This window comes from Aedes aegypti, chromosome 2 (genome assembly GCF_002204515.2).
Source record: "Aedes aegypti strain LVP_AGWG chromosome 2, AaegL5.0 Primary Assembly, whole genome shotgun sequence".
Taxonomy (NCBI): Eukaryota; Metazoa; Arthropoda; class Insecta; order Diptera; family Culicidae; genus Aedes; species Aedes aegypti.
This window is the reverse complement of record NC_035108.1, coordinates 329,031,585-329,041,797: the sequence shown is the minus strand read 5'-3', so window position 1 is coordinate 329,041,797 and position 10,213 is coordinate 329,031,585. Positions and strand designations below refer to the sequence as shown.

Sequence of the window (10,213 nt, the reverse complement as noted above, 5' to 3'; positions counted from 1 at the left end):
TTAATTGTGAATCTACAAATGCTTGACGTCAAATAAATAAATAAATAAATTTTGCAATAAACTTCAGTGGTCACGGTGGTCTTTAGACATGAACATTTCGAATTATACTTGTTTTACAAATTAGTTCTATACAAATATGTTCTATAATTAAGATTTTTGACGTGTTTGAAAAATAAAACGCACAGTGGTTTAGGATGATTTTTACGAACAATTTTGTGAATCTTCCAAAGGAAGTTGTAATGTCACTTATGTCCATAGGCAGTTCCGATAATCTATTACGTTATATAATAACGAACTCTGATGAGTTTGCAAGAAACTGTGGCTGCCTCAGAAGATTTTATAAATTAATCATTTTTATGGATATTGTGAATTTTCCAGTGAACCAGGTTGTTTATCATTGAAGTAGATCCAAACATGTGTGAGGCTATCTTTTTACTGATCGGCACCTTTCTGAGAAGATTTGGGTCGCTTCTTAAAACCAGACCAAAAACCAGAGCTATTTGATCAGCTTTGTACAAAAAAGAAAAAAAAAAACATATTTACCTCTCACAAGAACGCGGAAGGTTTCAGAGGAATGGCGTCAACGCTTAAAGGTGGTAAAACTATTTTCTTTCATTGAAAGCTAAAACAATTGCTTGAAAAATTGAGGAATTGAATTTTATGAGTTACAATGTATTCACAGTTTCGCCTAATAATCTGATCTAATAACTCCTCTATGCGACAGAATTCCATGATATTCAGATCACTATTTTGAGACCATAAACGTCCTTAATAATTTTGCTAAAACATGATCCTCAAAATACTATATGGTTACGTTGTAATATTATTGGCCCAGTATAAGGTTCAATTACACCACTGTGCGGCAAAATTCCGTATGCTTCAGACCATCATTAGTAAATCCTAAACACATACACACGCTGTGTATGAACCATCAGATTATAAAAATTTGACTTTCTTTTTCTCGCTAAAGATCAGTATTCGATCCATATTTTTATAATTTAAAGTTCATCGTTGAAATTTTGTCCATACATTTTATATGCGCAGATTTGGGTCACAACATGGGTTATATAGATTTTAGTATGAAAAAATAGCTTAAAAGGGGAAAAAAAATCACAATTTCACCGATAGAATATTTAAAAAAATTCTGATTATGAAAACGTAGACAAAATACTAATCTCTAGCGAGAAAAAACCCGAAGTACATTCGATTTTTAAAATCTCTTGGTTATCGTGCTTTAAGAGTGTAGACCCCAAAATGTCCTCTATTACGTAGTCGGAAACATCATCTTCAAAAAAGATCAAAGGGTCGGTGTTAGGGCACAGGCCGTTATATTTGTAATTACCCTAATGAATAACTTAACTCAACCACTCATTCTCAATCATCCTCACTCTTCGCAAGCGGAGAAGAATAGCTTAGATTTTATACTCTCTCCATATTTTGTATGTAACTCTCACTACCGAGCACCAGTATCGGCAGTTCGAACTTATTTCAGTTGAATAAAACCAGTTGAACAGTGTACATCTGAACCCCTATCGCTCGTAATAAGTGTCCGAGTACCCCCAGTGCAGTGTAAATCACCTACCACTAGAAGTTCGTCGCGGTTTTCGTTTTCGGTGCTAAAATCATCATCCAAAGGTCACTTTACGCCGCGAGTGAAACACGAATCCGGAGAACCAGCTCCGAACAGTCGGTTAAAATATTTAACCTAAATAAAAAGTGCAATTACCCCACTGTACAGCAGCTCTACAGATTTTTTGGCCCCTCATTTGGAAGCTATTGTGATGTTCTACAAATTTCTGAGACAATATTCTTAAAATACTTTAATGAATCTTTTTAAGAAATTTTACGCATTTATCAAATCCATTAACTCCACTGTGTTATTGAGTTTCGGCTAGTTCCGACAACCATAAACGTTTGCTTGTCGACTTTGCCGAAAGGATACTCTTCAAAGTACGTGGTTAAAAGGTTTACATAATTTTATTTTACAATCAATTCAATGATAAAATTCAAGATTATTCGCTCCGCAATCCGAAGGCACTGTACTGGAAACATTCTTAAAAAATACACAGAAACATCTAAATACTATTGCAAAGAATTTAGGCAAATTGCTACGGTGACTCCAAGCGTCATCTACGCTTTTACTAAGCATGACATCCTCAAAAGGTTTCACAGAAACATGAAATCAATTTTAACCAGTGTCGAATCAAATTACTCCACTGTGAGGCAGAATGTCGAATGTACTAGTCAAATAACAATACTAGGTACACATTTTTCCGAAACCTGAAAACAACACTACCAATTTTGTCAATAAAAATTAAAAATGGTTTTTGCGTAACGCGACACCATTTGCAGAACCCTGTTGGAAGATAAACGTAACGCGACGCTCATGAAATGAAACCACTGAGATACTAAAATTATTCAATATTTCCTTCCAGTTTGAAGTCACACTCTGGTTATTATCAATACATAGAAGGATTGCCTAGAACAAACCCGGATTGTAAAATTATAAAAGAGCTGATATAGGCGATTATAGAGTGATTTTTGAAAAAGTGCATTTCAGCGATAGTGTCGCGTTACGAAATACAACTGCTTCTAGTTACCATATATACAGTGTTAAGTTTGAACGTCACAACATCAATTACATTTAATATGCAAAATATAAAAGCTGTTTATTCACATGGTCACAAGACATATTTCCGAGAACAGGCCTCATTTGATAATGAAAGTCGGTTCCTCGTGGTGTCGCGTTATGCTGGAATTTGTCATTATATATTTTTGAATAGGAGGCCTATACAGCCGCAACGATAAAAGCGTAGCTTTACAACAAGACCACGCTGAGGGGCATGGGTCACACCGGTCAAAGATCTCTTTGCATTGTAAATGTTCTCGACTTATCAGAGCATAGAGTATCTTCGTATCTGCCATACGATATTCACATGCAAAAATGGTGAATTAGCAAAGGAAGCTCCAAGTAAATAACTGCAGAAATTCGTAAGAGGAAACTAACAAAAGAAGGTCACGATGGTGTTACAAGGGATTTTCAACCGGACTATTTTTGTTAGATTCTACATGCCGAAATATGAAAAACCCCAAAACCTTTTGGGTGACAGACCAATGCTGTAGCCAGCAGGGGCAATTTTTTGACAATATAATATTATTAGGTTAAGTAAATATTTGACAAAAAGATTTATTTTTCAGTATTTGTTGTGATAGTAGCGAACATAATTGAAATTATCGTATGTTTATAATGTATTTTTATACCATAGGCGTTACTAGGAAGGGTTCTTGTCATACTTTTTATTTTTTAATAAAACCAGGTTTATTTTAATGATCCGATTTTGTCAGCTTTTTGACCCGATTTTGTCAGCCTATTTTAAATATTTAAAAAAATTGTCTTCGTCATTTTTTACCACGTTTACATTAATACTGATGACGATGTTCGATGCCATGCACTCATGGGCGTTGCTAGAGGGGTCAAAGTCAATGCCTCTTTCCCTCTGTACGATAGAACAATTGTACTACGGGAATTAATCTTGTGTTTGAATTCTTCTTATCTCCAGTACTCGAATTTATACAATAATTACGTTATGATAAATTATAAACTTAAAGAGTCAAACAATCAGGCTTTTTAAAAACATTTTGCCAGAAATTGTTCGAGTCGACAACGAATTTCATAAGATCTCGAGTTTCAGTAAATCAGGCTTCGTTATTTAGCAACCTGACAATTATTGGTTAGAAATGAAACACCGATTTACACACAGCCGAATTCATGAAAAAAAAAACTAGGTGTGTAGGTTCATTAATAAATTCCTCTAAGAATTTCTTTCAATACTACTCCAAAAATCAAGGGTGAGGTCACTCTACACACTTCAGTCGGCACATCTGTACCTTCAGAGCGCCAAAGTGTGCCAAGCGCGCCAAACGTGCTATAATACTACTAACCATAAAAAATCAATGAACTGAAATTACGGAAAACATTCTCAGCAATCATTGACATATACTTTAATTTTTGATAATTTATTTCTCGTTGGGCAAATGCCAAAAATTGTTATATGGAATCCTGAAACATTTTTTTTTTAAATATTCAGGTAATAATTTAATAAATTGTTCCAGAACATATTGGGTACATTGAAGAGATTTTTCAAAGTATTCGTTGAAGATTTAATTTCTTCATGAATTCTCTCTTGAACTCGTCCAGAAACTAAACCCGAAATTCCTATAAAGTATACTTTTCAGGGATGACTTCATTTCCTTTAACTCCTTGTTACACTCATTTCTTCTGTAATATTTCGAAATATTCCTTTAAAATTTGCTGCTTAATGTTTTGTTGGGATTCTGTCTTGAATTATTCCATAAGGTCTAGAAAGGACTCCTTCCAAATTACTTTTTGATGAAACTTTCTTAGAATATTCTCCATGGAGCTAGACCTAGGACTCATAAAAAAATCTTTCGATAATATCACAATTTTCTTTCAAAACTTCTTTCAGAAATACCTCCAATTTCACTTTTGAAATTTTTGCAAAATTGCTAAGATTATTGAAGGATTTTTACAGGAATCATCTAAAAATTATTATTATTATTATTATTGTCTTTATTAACGAGACTTTCAGCCCTTGGCTGGTTCGTCTCGTGGTCATCATCTAACAAGATTTTTCAAGGATTCGACAAGGAAATTCACTAAGATAGTTTTTGAGCATTTATCATCCCATAGGCATGGGAATAATTTCAGATACACAAAAAATACGAAAACTTAAGAATGTTTCTAAAAACGTTACTGTTTGGTTTTCACATCTGTAAAAAAAAAATACAAGAAATCCATGTCAATTTTTTGATGAAACTCCCGAAAAATGTCTTACATAATTTTATAAAAACACTTCTGGATAGATTTCAAAACATTTTTAGGAAAATTTATATAGAAATCTTCAGTTGATACATTCTATTAATTATACTTGAAGGAATTCCAAGAAGAGCTTCGAGACAATTTCTGATGCCATTTTGAAAGTATTTTAATATATATCCTGAAGGAATTTTCATATGATTTTTTCTAGAAATTTCGGTGTCCTAAGAAAAATTCTTAGATAATTCATCGATCATGTACAACTAGGAATCCTAGTCTATGATTCTGGTTGATTTAAGTTGTCTTACTGGCCAGAGCAAAATTGACGAATCGAATCTCCAGATTTTGTTATTTCATAATTACTGTCGAAGACGTTACGCAAGACGCGTTTAAGACCTTTTTTGCTTACTATGATGAACTAGGGTGTATATCCTGCATAGTTTTATGATTCATGCAAAAAGAGTGCAGAGGCAGTGTATAAAGATCGTTTCGGCACGAAACTTGAGAATAAAATTGTGAGGACAGCTCTTTTCCCCCTGATAAACAGAAAACATGGCTACGCCCATGTCTTTCACCCCCTTAAAAGTCTATGTAGGTTGTGAACGTGGTTCATAAGCAAATATTAACATGAAAACAATTGAAAAACAAAAACAAAAAAATATGACCCGATTTTGTCAGGTTTCCTATTTTGTCAGCCTAAAATTCATCGAGGGGCTGACAAAATCGGATCCCTACTGTATCTATCATAGAACCCGAGATAAACTTAATATGTTTTCGGTAGTGTAGTTGGAAGGGTTGAAAAGGGGCTAGTTGAATAATGTAGAAGACATGGAGATACAAATTGTACTGACAAGAAATGCTGTCTAGAAAATCCTCCGAGGTTATGAAAGGGGTTATTTTCTAGATTGCAACTATGAGAAGAATGGCAAAGCTTGTTGGGATACGAACCAGTAGTTGAACCAGTAAAGGCGAAAAATTAAACAAATTTTGGAATATTATTTTTTTTAACTATTTTCTAATTTTCCAAATATATTTATGTGTACAGTTTGTATGGTTGGATTATTAATAATTGTACCAAAATAATAGACAGGAAGACCCATACTGGTAACACCTTTGACATGAAAAAACACATTGTAAACATACACTAATGTGAATTATGTTTTTACTATCACAACAAATACAGAAAAAAATCTTTTTGTCAAATTTTCAATTACCTCAATAATATTATATACGCACAAAATTGCACCTTCAGAGCCCCCTCTGGCTACACCACTGATTCATCACTTGAAAGGCTTTGGGGTTTATCGTATTTTGACATGTAGAATCTAACAAAAATAGTCCGGTTGAAAACCCCTTGTAACACCATCGTGACCTTCCCTTGTAAGCTGAGCAGCAGACTCTACCCCTGTTGGGGCGTAACGCCAAAACAAAAAAGAAGAATTTTATGTTTGATTTTTGGCGTAAAGTCCATTTCGATCTGAATGGAAAATTATGAATTTTGTGCTGTCGCATGATGGAACTATACGATGAAAATGTCCACATCACACCTTACTGTAACCGGATCCGGAATACTTCGATCAAATCCGGACAATTCTAGCTATTGGTTGCTCTTGTGAATTGGAATGAAAAACCATGAAATTTGAACCGCCGTACCATACATGCGTTTAAATTACTGAATATGATATGTACCAGTGCCTTCTGAAGCAGGTTCCAGGTGTCATTGTGCCCAGAAAGGCCATACTTAAAAAAATGTTTAGGATTGTATTATAGGGTTCAATATCTTTCATATCAAGCAAAAAAGACGAAAATAGGTTCAAAAATGGATTTTTGAGAGCGTTTCAAAGTCATGGGTCATTTCTGACCCTTAATGCATAATGTGTAACATTTTTTTAAGAATAAGGAAGGTTAATTGATTCTATGTGAGCTTAGATGTCAATGATAAAGCTCACTGAGATCAGTGATTACTACTTCACCCTAATCAGTGACTGCAAGATTTTGATACAAATCTGTATGAAACCTAAATATAACATTAGTTGGGTCTGTGTCAATGCACATGCATAGCATTTACAGCGAATATTGGTTTTTCCACAATTAAGCTAAGATTAAACATTCAAAGAAATTTATCGCTGGGCTAGAAGCCCATCGAATCAGAAATGCATGTCAGCACAAAAAATATCGACCACATTTCGTATGTTTTCGCAGCACAATTCGCTTTATTTATTTACCTCAAATATGACAATAAATTAAACCGCAAGTGTAGAGAAGTGCACTTGCGCTCGGGGGTGGAACATGGGGCAGATGAAGGAGGTAATGGAAATAAGCTAGCGTTGCGCACAGTCCTCACTCGCCACGACTATACTGGTAAAGGAGTTGTTGACGTCGTCGTTGTTGTTGTTGTCAACGGACTGCTAGTGGTTGTTTCGGCGGCTGCCCTGCTGCCGGCCACGGACTCTTCCGCAGGGGCTTCTGCTTGGACTTTGACCTCCTCATCAGTATTCGCTGGACCGTCAGAGTTGTTTTCGGCTTCCTGGAGCTTCTGGTCCCGATCGATCGGTTCGATGGGAGTATGCTGAGTGGTAGTGGTGGTGGTTGTTGGTGTAGGAAACGCCGAGATCACCGGATGATGGGAAGGCTCTAGGTTGTCTTCACTTACGGGAGCCGCGAAAGACGGCGTAGGTTCCATAGATTTGTATGTTGGTTGGTAGGGCTGATGGTAGGCTGGGGGAGCTGGGAAGTGCGGCGTCGGTTTCGGCTGTTGATAGTATGGGTGCTGACCTGGATTGTGGTATTGGGGTTGATGAACTGGCTCCGGTTGTGGCTGTACCGTGTGGTGGTGGTACAGAGGCTTCGGTTGTGGAAGGTATTGAGCTGCGGGAGGAGGGTGCACTGGTGGACTATGAACTGGTGGATTGTGGACTGGAGGGCTGTAGGTCGGTGGTGTATATACAGGTGGTTTGTAGACGGGTGGCGTGTATACCGGTGGAGGTGTATGATACGCCGGTTGCTCGTGATATGCTGATTCGGGAACATGAGCAGCTTGAGTTGGATGGTGAGCTCCAGTGTGCGCCTTACATGGAACTTTGGTTACCGTAGGTGTACATGAAATTAACAATTGGTGACTGCACTGCGTTTTGACAGGGGCATGCTTATGATATGGGGCCGCTGGTGGTGGAGAAGAGTATAGTGCTGGAGGTGAAGGATAAGGACGCATTGATTCGTATACAGGAGCAGATCGATGATCCTTCTTACGACCTCGTACTACTGCTGCAGTGCTATGCTGCCTCGCCACAATATCCTTTTTCAACGTTCTATGAGGACTCTTTTCATAAACCTGATACTTGGATCGGCTTTTCTTATCCGAATAGTTTGGCTTCCGCATCTTCCCTACATAATCACGTTCGTCCCTTCTCCTATATGATTTTGAGTATCCATAAGATGGTTCGCTGACACTAGCTCTCATCTTGCGTTCAATTCGTGGTGCTTGTTCTTCTTCCGTTTCCTCTAAACTTAAATCTCCATAGTCTTCCTCATAAGAGTCTTCTTCCACATAACGGTTGCGTTTACTCTTCGATTTTCGATATTCGGGAATATACCCTTCACAAATCACTAGGAAAACGCCTACCACCAACAAAAGAGTCTTCATGGTTTCTTCAACTTGTCACTCGTTCACACGAAACTGATCAATCTTCAGCCAATGTAATCGCTTTTAAGCAGTTCATTCAATTCCAACCGTGTACAGTCCATTCACAATCAGCATTCAATTCCCCAGAACTCCCACACAAGATCTAGATCCTAACCAGGTCAACTGATTTTTCACACCCAAGATTTCCGCAAAGATCCACGGGACCTTGGATTTTGTGGCACAGTTCTAACCCAGATCTCTGTCCGTTTGTCCGCCCTTACGAGCGCGCGTCTCAAAGCAAACTCCTCGGCTGGTCATCGATTCCCCGAATGGGACCCGTTGTGCTGGTTTTAGCTTAAGCTTAAAGTGCTACAAACATAGAACCTACATTGAAAAAAATCGAAGCGCAGCGCAGTGAACCGCTCGTCGCAATAATTTGCAAAACGAAGCAACATTTCCACCGGGTGGGCCAGTTGAAATTTTGAGGCATCAACAACGTGAAGAATTGTCCAAATCCGTGGGAATTCGATACTGTTTTTCCTGTTTAAGACACTATATGTAGTTTATGAAAAGCAGTTGCTCGCTAGACGTACCTCAGACGATCTGTTGTTTATCAGCAAAGCCAAGTCGGATGATGTTACATGCAGTTTGCCGCAAGGTCTCGTAATCGGAACCATAATTTTCTACTAAACTTGAGCGTTTTGTCTTACCGGGTTCATCGAGTTTCATAACTGTTACAACAGTTATGATATCAGAAAGTTGCATCATTCAGCTACTTTCCTGGGTGACCTTAATTTAGACCGCGAAGTTTCAAGTTACCCTTTGAAATATTTGTTGCAAGTTATGCATAGGGTAAATTATGTATTTTGAACAGGCTAAGGATATGCCTGGAAACGGCGATCGATTAAATGCATTAGTCATACATTTCGGACACCTTATATACATTTTGGACACCCTCATGTGAATATAATTTGGACAGAGGCGTTATCTCAATATCCATACAATGGTTTCTTACAAAGACGATCATATCATAAAACTTTAAGAATTTACATGTGACTTATGGATTTTTTCGCATAGTGGTGTGTATATTAGTGAAAATCAATAATTTAATTTAATGCAAGCAAATATAATCAGATCCACGAAAAACGCCTGCAAGTATACATGCATGCGACATTCTAGTGTGTTTCATCAGATGGCCAAATTATATCAACTGAACAAAACCCATAATCTATTTTGGACAATACTTGATTTATGCCTTATATACTCATGTTAAGATTTTAGATGAACTTAGCTTAAATTTTAGACATATTTAATCATGTTTCCACTTTCAAACTTTTATGAATGCCAATTCTGAGCGCTTTTTTGCATTTAATGTATGTTCTTGAAATGCACATCCTCTTGCATTCGTAGGTTTCACAGATGTTCTGTAGATACAATTTACAATTTTTATATTTTTGAAGCCAATTTGAAATTGTTATGAAAATGGTCATCATTAATAAGTAGCATAGTGTATTAATAATGCAATACATGATTTCCCGTACATGTATTCCTCACCATCTCATTGGAAATAAGCATAGAACGACTAGCCTGTCCAAATTATATGCATGTCCAAATTATATACGTTACCCTAGCTGTTGTTGAGTGCGCAGATTCTGAAATTTAATCTGTTTGAATTCATCGCAGGCCTTGCAGCTGAAGGTTTGCAATTCCTGATCGGTGAATGAAATTGATTTTGCGTCTCAATTTTCAGTCCA

At 36.9% G+C, this 10,213-nt stretch overlaps 1 protein-coding gene across 1 annotated transcript; it reads right to left on the bottom strand.

Annotated features, from left to right (window-relative positions):
- Positions 1–7,190: 7,190 nt before the first annotated feature.
- LOC5570627 (pollen-specific leucine-rich repeat extensin-like protein 2) lies at positions 7,191–8,480 on the bottom strand. The gene has a single exon (XM_001659180.1). It carries the CDS (start codon positions 8,478–8,480, stop codon positions 7,191–7,193), a length of 1,290 nt encoding a protein of 429 aa, XP_001659230.1.
- Positions 8,481–10,213: the final 1,733 nt, after the last annotated feature.

Excerpts from the sequence above, each read along its gene's own strand:
- LOC5570627 (XM_001659180.1), bottom strand. The coding sequence starts at position 8,480 with ATGAAGACTCTTTTGTTGGTGGTAGGCGTTTTCCTAGTGATTTGTGAA.